This window comes from Leucoraja erinacea, chromosome 9 (assembly GCF_028641065.1).
Source record: "Leucoraja erinacea ecotype New England chromosome 9, Leri_hhj_1, whole genome shotgun sequence".
NCBI classification, from domain to species: Eukaryota; Metazoa; Chordata; class Chondrichthyes; order Rajiformes; family Rajidae; genus Leucoraja; species Leucoraja erinaceus.
This window is the reverse complement of record NC_073385.1, coordinates 19155366-19168268: the sequence shown is the minus strand read 5'-3', so window position 1 is coordinate 19168268 and position 12903 is coordinate 19155366. Positions and strand designations below refer to the sequence as shown.

At 48.5% G+C, this 12903-nt stretch overlaps 1 protein-coding gene across 2 annotated transcripts in view; it reads left to right on the top strand.

Moving 5' to 3' along the window:
• Positions 1-1379: 1379 nt before the first annotated feature.
• Positions 1380-12903, top strand: part of jag2b (jagged canonical Notch ligand 2b) — a 185388-nt gene continuing 173864 nt past the window's right edge. For both annotated transcript variants that reach the window (XM_055640249.1, XM_055640248.1), the window contains exons 1-2: positions 1380-3513; positions 3660-3959. In XM_055640249.1, the coding sequence (XP_055496224.1) occupies positions 3457-3513; positions 3660-3959 (357 nt within the window). In that variant the 5' untranslated portion in view covers positions 1380-3456. The remainder of the gene's footprint in view (positions 3514-3659; positions 3960-12903) is intronic.

Genomic DNA, 12903 nt, shown 5'->3' with positions numbered 1-12903 from the left:
CAAAAATGAGTGGATTAACATATGATGAGCGTTTGACGGCACTGTACCTCATTGAAACATACTGAATAGTGAAAGGCTTGGTAAGAATGGATGTGGAGAGGATGTCTCCATTAGTGGGAATCTAGGACTAGAGGTCATAGCCTCAGAATAAAAGGATGTTCCTTTATGAAGGAGATGAGGAGGAATTAATTTAGTCAGAGGGTGGCGAATCTGTTGAATTATTTGCCACAGAAGGCTGTAGAGTCAATGGATATTTTTAAAGCAGAGATAGTTAGATTCTTGATTAGTCCGGGTGTCAGGGGTCATGTGGAGAAGGCAGGAGAATGGGGTTAGGAGGGAGAGATCAATCAGCCACGATTAAATGGTGGAGTAGACTCGATGGGCCAAATGGCCTAATTCTGCTCCTATCACATGAATTTTCTCCCCCGAGGAGCATTGCGGAATATTCTGCCCAGTGCCAGAGTCAATTTTGTGACATTCCCTTCTCCAGTGCACTTGGGCTGAGACTCGCTGTGAATAATCTAAGGAAAGATTGCAGAATAGTAAATTTTCAGGGAAGTGCCTGCCCTGCAGTTATCAATACCAGGAACATGTTAATGGCAAGCATTGTGGGGGCGAGGCTGTGTGCTGTTTGAAGCCCAGCGTCCAGCCCTTGCCCATTTCCTGCCTTTGTGGAGCATTGACCATTACCAATTACTTCATGCTCACACCAACACCCAGTCAGTGCAAACATTGCACGCAAACCTCCCACCAGCTCTGGGGAGGGAAGGCGTCACACACACACAGTGTTGCAGCAACTCTGCTGTAGAGGGCAAACTGCATCAGGGCAGCTGCAATGTTGCCCAATAGCTCTGCTGCAAAGGGCAAACTGTGCATCAGGGCAGCTGCAGTGTTGCCCATCAGCACTGCTGCAGAGGGCAAACTGCAAAAGGAGAACGATCCAGGGGCGCGCATGCCGGAGCGGGCTCTGATTGGCGGTGAATGGGCGCGTTGCTGATTGGTCAGTGCCAAGCTCTGTGATTGGTTGGGCGATCACTCTGCCGCTGATTGGTCAACTTAATGAGAAGGGGAGCATTGCGATTGGTTGGCGGGGTGCGGCCCGCCGGGCGTTGCGATTGGTCGAGGGGGGGGGGCTTCGAGCCCGCTACTGATTGGTTAGCGAGGAGCGCAGGCGGGCGTTGCGATTGGTACGCTGGATCAACGATGCTGATTGGCCGCCGCGGATTGGGGGAGGCGGGCTATTGCGATTGGCTGGGGGGCCGGGCCTGCGTCCGGTTGGTCTGCTCGGTTGGTGGGCGGGGCTTGTGTGTCACAATGCCCCTCCCCTCCAGGGGGAGCGCGGGAAGGGAGCGCGCGCGAGGCGGGCGGAGCCGCCCGAACCTCCCGCCCCTCCCCCTCCCCCTCACACCGCCGGCGCCACGTTCTCTCCTCCCCTCATCGCCTCACACCCGGCGCGCTCCCGTGCAAGAACGCCCCCCGTCCGCACGCGCCCAGGCGTTCCCGCCTTGTGCGTCGCGCGTGCCCGCGTCGGGCGGGAGCGAGCGAGCGAACTTCACCCTACCCACCGTCCGTGCCGAGCCGAGCTGCCCCCCCCCCCTTCAAATCAGAGTTGCATGTCCCTGGACCAAGACCCCGAGCCGAGCCGCGCCAACCACTCCTCATCCCATCCCAGGTCTTCAGCATCTCCTCTCCTCTTCATCGCACTCTTGCATCTGTCCCTCCCTCCCCAAATCACACAGGCCCCTGCAACCCCCATCCCTATCTCACCCACCTCCATACCCCCTACTCTCCATCGCACCTTTGCCCCCTCCCTCAATTACCGAGGTCCTTGCCAACCACTCCTCGCTGCACCCAGGACACTACGATTTTCTCCCCATCGCACTCTTGCCTCCCCCTCCCAAAATTAACCAGATCCTTGCAAACCCCCTCCTCATTTCATCCAGCATCTTGCCAACCCCTCTTCATCTCACCCTCGACCCTATCCTCCTCCCCGTCACACGCCTGCCCTCCCATTTCATCCAGGCTTTTGCAAACCCCTCCCCATCTCATCTAGATCTCTCCCCATCTAACCTAGTTCCCTACCGTCTCCTCTTCATCGCATCATTGCCCCCCCCTCTTTAAATTACCCGGGTCCTTGCCAACCACTCCTCATTTCACCCTCGTCCCTAGCCTCCATCTCACTCTTGCCATCTCCTCCCCTATCCATTTCACCCAGTTCCCTGGAACCCCCTCCCCATCTCACCCAGATCCTTGCCAACTATTCCTCATCCCACCCAGGTCCCTACCTCTCCATCGCCCATTTGCCTACCCCCCCCCCAAATTACGCGGGTTCTTGCCAACCCCTCCTCATCTCACTAGTCTCTCCCCTTCGCATTTCACCTAAGTACTTGCCCGCCCCACCCAAACCCTTGCACGCCCCTCTACATCACTCCCAAACCCTTGCCCGCCCTACCCAAACTCACCCATACCCTTGCCTCCCCTCCCCGTCTCACCCAAGTCCTTGCCAACACCCCCTCTCCCCATCTCACACCCAGGTCCTTGCAAACCCCACCCCATCTCATCTAGGTCCCCTCTCCTCTCCATCGCACTCTTGCACTCCCCTTCCTAAATCGCCCAGCACCTTGCAAGCTCCTCTCCATCTCGCCCACATCCCTCCCCTCCTCATCTCACCCGTCCTTACCGACCCCTCCTCATTTCATCCAAGTTCTTGCAAACTCCATCTCATCCACGTCCCTCCCCTTCCCAATTCACACCCAAGGTCCTTGCCAACTTCTCCCAATCGCACACCCAGGTCCTTAACCCTCCCCATCTAACCCCCAGGTCTTTACAAATTCCTCCCCATCTTACTTCCAATTCTGTGCCAACCCCTCCCCATCTCACACACTCAGGTCCATGTAAACCCCTCCCCATCGTGCACCCGTGTCAATGTAAACCCCTCCCCATCTCCTTGCCAGCTCCTTTCAGCTCCGCGTTTAAACCCTGCCGGGCTGGTACGGGGTGGTTGGGGGGGACACAGTCTGTGGGACCTTGTGCTACAATTCTGCCCCCGTCCCCACACACACACCGGCGCCGAGCGGCGCTGGTCCGCTGTCTACCCCATCCTCCTATCCCGAGGCGGGCTGGTATTTGTACCCTCCCCATACGTTCACACCAGCATAGAGAGCCGAGCCCAGATCCCACCCCTTCCAGTACAGAGCCGGCACTCCAACCGAGCCAGTCCAGAGACACAGTCTTTTAAATATATATTTAGATATATTTATAGGTGGATAGGGGGGGTGGGAGGGGTAAAAAACCCTCAACAATCCCAGTGTTGCATTCGTTGCATTGTTTTTTTAATGAAGAAGAATTGCTTTTTAAAAGAAAACTCAATGTGAGTCTTGCTCCTGTCGGGACCGTCAACGACTCTTAGTCTTTGGAAGATTTATTATAAAAGCTTGCAAGCAGAAAAAAAACGGCATGCTGGATTTTAAAAGGATTTATCACCTTATCGTGCTGTCAACTTTCTTGATTCAGGTACGCGATGATATAATTGCACTGTGATTTTAATTTTATTTTCCTGTCTTCTTTTTGCACACTTGCCGCCGTCTGTCCGTCGGGTTGAGGATCTACTTAATGATTTTTTTTAATCCACCCCCCTTTTATTGTTGTTGTTGTTGTAGGTTACGTTTGCAAAGGGCTATTTCGAGATCAAGTTTAACTTCGTGCAAAACGTTAACGGTGAATTGGAGAACGGGGATTGCTGCGACGGCGTCAGAAATTCCCTGGATCGGAGATGCACCAAAGACGAGTGTGACACCTATTTTAAAATTTGTTTGAAAGAATATCAGGCACGCATCGCCACTTCTGGAGATTGTACTTTTGGGAGTGGATTAAGCCCTGAGCTGGGGAAAAATACTTTTTCTCTCCCGGAGAAAAGCGCACTCGGAAAAATAGTTATCCCCTTTTATTTTGCGTGGCCGGTAAGTGGCGTTTAAATTTTCATCGTACGCATTTGTTCCCTTGGTGCAAGAGAATTTCAAAGCCCAGACCCCAATACCCTCATTGCTTCCTCGCTAATGCACCCCCTCCCAACGACAGCCAACGCATGCTACCTTCTGTAAATGATGGCAACGCAGCTGTCATTTCGCCTCCGTGAACTGGAATGACTGCTTTTTAAAAAATATCCTGGTCCCGAAATCTTGTGGAACGAAGGCAGTGCAAAACTCAAATGAAAAAAAAATCGGGATCTATTTTAACCCCCCATCACTGATCACAAAACCTGTCTTCCAATAACGGCTGTGTTTTGCATGTTGCAAGTTTGTGTCTATATATATACGCGTTAGTTACTTTTTGTTTTTTTTTAAATATTGCTAGTGCAAAATAAATTGTAAAAAGTTGCCTTGGTTTCAGTTGCAATACAAGATTATGATTTTTTTTAAACTCCATCGTACAGACGCCAAGTTGCCTGACTTGTCTTAAATCAGGTGCTATATACAAACCTGCCCCGTGTCTTTTTTGGAAGGATTGATTTGCAAAGTATCCCGACGAGTTGGATGATGACTGTGCATTTGTGGCAGGGTTGCAAATAGAAATCGGTTTGTAATCGGAGTAGTTGCTGGCAACGGTTTTATAAATAAATGCTGCCAGTTGATGCAGACGAGCAGTGTTTGTAACCCAGTTATCTTGCCCCTAATGTACTTTCAAAAGTGATATGCAGTGGCGTCACTTTTTATTTGTGACTTGACTTGCATTCGAGGCGGTGCACTTTAGGAAACTATGCACCGGCCGGTGTCCCGCTGCACTGTGGTTTAAATGCATTGCTACCTCGGTGCATTTTAGGAAGCAGTGTACCGGCGGTGTCCCGCTGCACTATGGTTTAAATGCATTGCACCCTCGGTGCACTTTACACCGGCCGGTGTCCCGCTGCACTGTGGTTTAAATGCATTGCATCCTCGGTGCATTTTAGGAAGCAGTGCACTGGCCGGTGTCCCGCTACACTGTGGTTTAAATGCATTCCACTCGCGGTGCACTTTAGGAAGCAATGCACCGGAGCGGTGTCCCGCTACACTGTGGTTTGAATGCAATGCACCCTCGGTGCACTTCAGGATGCAATACACGAGGACGGTGCCCCGGGGATTGCATGTCCCCAGTTGCACAGTGGTTTGCATGCACTGATGGGGCGGTGCGTCCCGCCGCGTTGCTGCGCGCCCCGGGCAGGGCCGCCCCTCGCGCCAGTTCCGTTAGATTCCCGCGCGTGCGGCACCGGGCCCGGGGGGGTTGAGGGTGAGGGGGAGGGAGAAGGCGAGAGGATAGGAGTTGAGTTGGAGGGAGAAGCTGAGGGGGTGTTGGGTGGGGAAGTGGGTGGAAGGAGAGGGAAAGGGTTGGGGAGAGGTTAAGTTGGAGGGAGAAGATGGAGGACGGAAGGGTAGGGAAAGGCTGAGGGAGAGAAGGAGATGGGAAGGTAGGGAGTGGATGGGTGTAGACAATAGGTGCAGGAGTAGGCCATTCGGCCCTTCGAGCCAGCACCGCCATTCAATGTGATCATGGCTGATCATCCCCATATCCCCTGACTCCGCTATTTTTAAGAGCCCTATCTAGCTCCCTCTTGAAAGTGTCCAGAGAACCGGCCTCCACCCCACTCTGAGGCAGAGAATTCCACAGACTCACCACTCTATGTGAGAAAAAAGTGTTTCCTCGTCTCCGTTCTAAATGGCTTGCTCCTTATTCTTAAATAATTCTTGATGAGTTGTGAGGAAATGAAGGAGAGGTAGAGAAAGGTGGGGTTGAGGGTGGGGGAGAAGAGGGATGCGAGGGAAGAGGGCAGGAGGGTGGGTGAGGAGACAATAAGGGTATGGAGCAGGGGGGTGGGTGTGAGGAGTAGAGGGGAGATGGAGAGGGCAGGAGGGAGAGAGGGCAGGGTGCATGGGGAGACTCAAGCAGAATGGGGTTAGGGATCAGGAACGTGTCAAGGAAGGGGCTGGGGGCAAGAGGAGAGGGGGGAAGTGGAGGAGGGGGTAGGGGGGAGGGGACAGCAGGGGAGAGGTGATGGGGCAGGGTGGAGAAGAAGGGATGCAGAGGGAGGAGAGGGGATAGAGCAAAGAGGGAAGATGTAGAAACATGGAACTGCAAATGCTGGTTTATGCTAAAGAAAGACACAAAGTGCTGGAGTAACTCAGCAGGTCAGGCAGCATCTCTGGAGAAAAAGGATGGATGACATTTCGGGTCAGGGCGCTTCAGATACGAACTGGCGGGTTGGGGTCCTGAGCGGAAGATCATTTGGAAACTGGTGAGTAATACCGCATTTCCTGAGGGAACGGCAGAACAACTGGAGTCTAATTTGCATTTCCTCTGATCCTCACCCGGAGGTATATGTCTATGGTGGGAGGACGCTATTCCCGCTCCCTCATTTCTCCATGCTGCTCCCAAAGCTGCGCAGGAGAGGGGCTGTGAACAGTGGGCAAATTTTAAGTGAGGAGATCTGTGAAGGTGTAGGGAGAAGAGAGCAGTGTGACTTGGTAGTGAAGAATGAGAGATCGTATCTGCAAAATGGAGCTGTGTTTAGACATCTGCAGGGTTACAGTATGTATACAGATCTTTGCAGATAGCAAGACAAGATGCAAAGACGTTTAATTTTAGACCGGATGATAAGCTTCACAGACGGGCGTAGCCCTTCCTAAGAAATATAAGGAAACTGGTCTATACCTGCAGAAAGCACTGGTCAGACTTGACCAGGAATAACAGGGACCAGCGATTTATTGGAATGATCCGAGGGATCGGTGATATCTAGAAATTGGGCCAAAAGTCTTTTAATCTACTATGATATCTGCCTCTCTACCACAATCCCCAGCATTTTGTTCCAAGCACTCACCACCCTCTGTTTCAAACAAAACTTGCCCCGCACTTCTCCTTTAATGTTTGCTCCTTTCATCTTAAAGATATCCCATCTAGTATTTTTAATTTTTGAATCCTGGTGAAAAAAAGTTCTGACTGTCTACCCTGTCTATGCCATTCATAATTTTAGATGCTTCTATCAAAGGAAGGAAGAAAGTATTCTGAGCATTTAGGTGAACTGAAAGGTGTGGCCCTGGAATTTGGGGTGTGGGTTTCTGGCGATGTGGGATAGGGCAATTTGTGGAAAGAAGAGCTGAAGGTGGTGAGGGAATTTTAAGTGGTGATCAATACCAGTGAGATTGCAGGGCAGGTACTGGCTTGCTTTTTGGAAGGGAAGGAATTTTGAAATTCAGGAGGGAAAAGCAAGCGGTTTTGCTAATGTTCTTCCTGGTGAGAAGAGATTCAAATGGATGTGGGTTCTCATCTGCTTTCTGCAGCAGCTATCTTCCCAGTTCATGTGACTTTATAAAGGTGTATAAATTCATAAAAGGTATGGTCTTCTCCACAGAGGAGGAACTAGAGGGAAAAGGTTTAATGTGAAAAGGAATGATATAAAGGAGACTTTCCTCTCAGTGTGGTGGTGACATGGGATGAGCTGCTGGAGGAAGCAGAGATAATGTACAAGGATGTTGCCAGGACCTGAGGGCCTGAGCTATAGGGAGAGGTTGGGCAGGCTCGGGACAATAAAGGACTGTATCCCTTGGAGCACAGGAGGCTGACGGATGACCTTATACAAAATCACGAGGGGGAATATGGTGAATGCGCAGTCTTATACACAGGGTGGAGGAATCAAGCACCAGAGGACTTGAGTTTCAGGTGAGAGGGGAAAGATTTAATAGGAACCTGAAGTGATGAAAGGTCTTGAGGGATATGGGCCAAACCTAGGCAGGTGGGACGAGCTTAGATGTGGCATCTTCATCAGCAAGGATGAGTTGGGCCAAAGGGCCTCTTTCCGTGATGTATAGCTCAATGACGTTAATGCTCTTAAACCTATGGAGATGTTAGTGAATAGTACACTATCCTATTGTTAATTTGGAGTAGAAGATGTTATAGTAGTAATATGTTAGATTTGAGCTGCCAACTTTTGCAAGGGACTTAGAGGCTCTTATTGCACTTGGATGGCATAAAAACCCAATGGCATTATTTTGAAATATTCAGAAGTGACCCACAGTGTCTGCAGGCTAAATATTTGCCTTTCAATCAATATTTCTTAAAAACAATGAAAGTGCCAGCTTCACCAGTCTTATTTCTCCCAACATTATTAGTTGCCCCACCCGCTCACCCCCATCTCTCTTCCTTTCTGAAGTCTTCCTTTACAAAGTTTGCCAGCTCAGATGAAACATTGGAGGGTCCAGAGCTTATTGTGCTGCCCTGGCTGTTTGAATGATGTATCCTGCTGTCCCAACACCCCTAGCAACTGATAAAAGATAATTGACCCTATTCTCTGTAGATGCTGCCTGACCTGTTGTGTTTATCAAATAATTTCTGTTTTGACCCTAAAACAAAATTAGTTATCTGGTAATTATCCCATTGCTGTTGTATATTCTATGTTCCACAATAACCACCCTTCTGAAGCTGTAAATAATGTGGGACTGGGGGTTGTGAAAGCTGCTCTAAATAACCCAAGGAGACTCAAGGAACCGCAGATGCTGGAATCTTGAGCAAACCCCAAAGTGCTGGAGTAACTCAGCGGGTGAGGCAGCATCTGTGGAGGGAATGGACAGGTGACATTTTGGGTCGAGTGCCTATTTCAGACTAACTGTAAAAATGGGGGGAAGAACTGGGAAAGAGGTGTAACTTGGTTGAAGAGCAGGAGAGCAGCAATAGTCTCAGGGGGAACTGTGGGAGAGGGTCTCAGAACTCCCGTCGGAGAGTGGAGGAGACCTACATACAAAGTAGTTCCCTTGTTTCTCCTTTCAAAATATTATGTAAAACTCTCATTGGTAGAAGATTTCATTTAAAACAAAGCAGTTTTTTCAGTTCTAACTTTGAGAAGATGGGCTGTTGTAAATCCATCTCCCCAAGTGAAGGTGTTGGGAGAAATAATCTGCTCAACCTTCCCTTGATCTGTATCTATCTCGATAATTAGTATGCAGGATTCCGACCCGAAATGTCACCTATCCCTGTTCTCCAGAGATGCTGTCAGACCAGCTGTTACTCCAGTACTTTGTGTATTTTTTTGGTAAACCAGCATCTGCATTTGCTTATCTCTCAATAATCTTGCCGCTGCTGTTTCTAGAATGAAAGTTAAGGAGTGATAAGAATACTTAATCAGGCGTGTTATTTGAGAATTGGTTGTTCTGTTACTGGTAACTGAACACCTTTTTGGGTGCTTGTGTATTCATGTTAGAGCCTTGCAAGCTTGTGTTAAAGGGATAAGTGTGAGGGCTGGAGGACTTTAATGAGCGAGGAAGAGAATAATAGTCAGGAATACCGACTAGTTCATGAGCAGACAAGTAGTGACACTCGTTTTGTGTATACTGAAAGGAAGAAGCAAACGGCTCGCTTAACACGAGGGTTGGCAGTGCCTCAAAATAGCTCACGGGAGAGGGGAAAAAAGGAGACCATCAGAATTTTTTTCTTTAACACAGTGAATTATGATCTGGAATGCACTGAGTTAAAGCAGTGGGAGCAGACTCGGTAGTGACTTTCAAAGGAGAATTGGACGTACTTGAAATGGAAAGATTGCAGGGTTGTGGGGGCAGAGGAGGAAATTAGATTAACTGGACAATTGACATGATGGGTTCCTTGTTGTCCATTTGAACTAGCAGTTTCCCACAGAATTCTGCTGTGCCTGCAATTAACTGAGCAAATTCCTAAATGCTGGATTAAACTTGCATAGGACATAGAACAGTACAGCACAGGAACAGGCCCTTCGGCCCACAATGCCTGTGCTGAACATGATGCCAAGTTCAACTAATCTCCTCTGCCTGGACATTATTCATACCCCTCCATTCACTGCATGTCCATATGCCTCTAAACTCCATTATTGTATCTTCCTCCACCACTGCCCATGACAGCACGTTCCAGGCACCTACAACCCTCTGCTTAAAAAGTCTGCTCCCATATCTCCATTGAACTTTACCCCTTTCACTTTAAAACCATGCCCTCTAGTCTTTGACATTTCTGCCCCGGGTTCACCCTGGCCACCCTATCTGGGGTGGCTCGTGATTTTATATACTTCTATTAGGTCTCGCTTCAACCTCCAACACTCTAGAGAAAACAATCCAAGTTCATCTAACTTGTAGCAAATCTAATCCAGGCATTATTCTGGTAAACTACCTCTGCATCCTCTCCAACGCCTCCACATCCTTCCTGTAATGGGATGAACTGATTTAGCTGGTGGTCAAGAATTGTCTTGAAATAAGGAAAGTATTGACTGTGCACAACTGTCCTTGCAAGCGCTAGCTGGTATTTTTCATTAATGGAGGTGATTGTTAAGAGGTGGGTGGGATCACAGCATTAATATTAACCACAAGGCCAGAGGTGAAAGAAGCACTCAGCAAAACAAAAACACACTTGTTGGCGTATCCTTTTTAAAGGAAAAAGATGCCCCGGAGTGGTATTTCAAGGCTGTTATTTTTCCTGAGGGTTCAAATAACAATTTGAAAGTGCTGAAGCTTTGTGGTTTATGATGTCGTCTGATCTTGGTCGGATTGCATTCTGGAAATGCTTTTGACTTTCATGTATTGTCTGACAAAGAAATGATCACATTGGTGATTGTTGCACGGAATAATAAATTTGGCACGATATGATTATTGCAGTTTCTAACTTGATCATTCTGCTACATTATTTCCCCCCCCAATTGCTGCCTCTATGGCTTTTATCATTCTTTGACACCTCCATCTATGTTTTTTTTCCATCCCTTGATCCCAACAATTAAAAACATTCTTAATGTCCATCGTAAATTGTATCTGATGAAGTTTCCAATGGAGACGCAAAGAACTGCAGACGCTGGTTTACAAAAAAAGCCAATGCTGGAGTAACTCAGCAGGTTAGGTAGCATCTCTGGATGGATAGGTGATGTTTCTGGTCAGGACTCTTCTTCATACTCCAGCTCTTAATATATTTTTGGGTAGTTTTCAATGTTGTGTTAAGCCAACAGCAATCCTTGCCGATATAAATTTTGAACATGGTAACCCAATGCTTGGATACATAGACAATAGGTGGAGGAGTAGGCCAATCGGCCCTTCGAGCCAGCACCACCATTCAATGTGATCGTGGCTGATCATCCTATGTGCTGTCTTACATTTTGAAGGAGGCTGGTATCTGTTACCTAAACTACTAGTTTTGGGAGGGATTTACTTCAGGGTATTGTTGCCGTGTCCCTCTGATTACATGTGAAGATTTGGACCTTTCAGTGAAGTTGGCATATAAAATCTCAAATGCTTGAGTTTCCTATCTGGTGTTGGTCTGTTTTAAAATAATTGCTAAATCAGAAGAGTTGTGGATGGCACGGTGGCGCAGCTGGTAGATCTGCTATCCCACAGAGACGGAGACCTGGGTTCGATGCAGACCTCGGATGCTGTCTGTGTGGAGTTTGCACATTCTGTCTGTGACCACATGGGTTTCCTCCGGTTTCCACCCACATCCCAAAGGATGCAGGTTTGTAGGTTAATTAGCCTCTAAAATTGCTCCTGGTTTGTAGGGAGTGGATGCGATAGTCATCGAACTAGTATGAATGGTCGATTGATGGTTTGGGTAGGACTCGATGGTCCGAAGGGCCCATTTCCGTACTCTGTTATTCAATTAATAAGGAAGGAAGGTGGGTGGATTTGGGACCGAGATGCCAGAGGACGTAGTTGATGCAAGGACTATAACAACATTTAAAAGACTCTTAGACAGCTACATGGGTAGGAAAGGTTTAGAGGGATATGGGCGTCCAGGTAACACGACCAGGTGGCACTAGCGTTGGTGAGGCATCTAGGTCAGCATGGACGAGTTGGACCGAAGGGTCTACTTCCATGCTGTATGACTCTAAGGTAGTTGGGACAAGTCGAGTGCAAAATGTAAATAACAAGGGATATTGGCAAATAATATTCCAAGGATTGAGAAACACTCCCTGTGGCAGTTTGTGGTATGTGATGGGTTTAGCAGGCAGTGTGACAGGCAACCAGTGGTTGTGTAATGGTTGAGATGAAATATTGGGCTATGATACATCTTTTGAGGCTCTTAATCCAAGTATAAAGTCCGCACGCTGAGGATCAATCAAGACCTCGGGCTTAATTACCAATCTCCATTGAATTGGTTGAATTTGGCTGGAAAGCATCACAGTGACAGCATAGCAAAACATGTTCCAAGGTATTTCACAAGATCATTATGAAACACAAATTGACACTACGACATGAAAGAATGTGGACCAAAACTTTAACCTAGGTTAACTAACTAAGATTGTTTCGCTGAACACCTCCGCTCAGTCTGTCTTAACCTACCTGATCTCCCGGTGGCTCAGCACTTCAACCCCCCCCCCCCCACCATTCCCAATCTGATCTTTCTGTCCTGGGCGTCTTCCATTGTCAGAGTGAGGCCCAGCGCAAATTGGAGGAACAGCATCTTATTTTTAGCTAGGGTGGTTTACACCCCAGCGGTATGAATATTGACTTTTCTAACTTCAGATAGCCCTTGCTTTCTCTCTCCATCCCCTTCCCCTTCCCAGTTCTCCTACTGGTCTTACTGTCTCAGACTACATTCTATCTTTGTCCTGCCCCCTCCCCTGACATCAGTCTAAAGAAGGGTCTCGACCCAAAATGTCGCCCATTCCTCCTCTCCAGAGATGCTGGCTCACCCGCTGAGCTACTCCAGCATTTTGTGTCTACCTTAACTAACTAAGTGTTGCTTTCCTCTAGACGTGGTCACTAGCTTGAGGTCCAGGAGGCCGACTGCCGCACTGATGACCATCGTCCCAATGTGAATCCAAGCATAGACTCGGCGACCATTTCACTGAACACGTGCTTGATCCGCCAAGGCCTGCTGGATCTCCCAGTTGCTAACCATTTTAACTCCTCTTCCCATTCCGATACTCCTTGGGTGTAG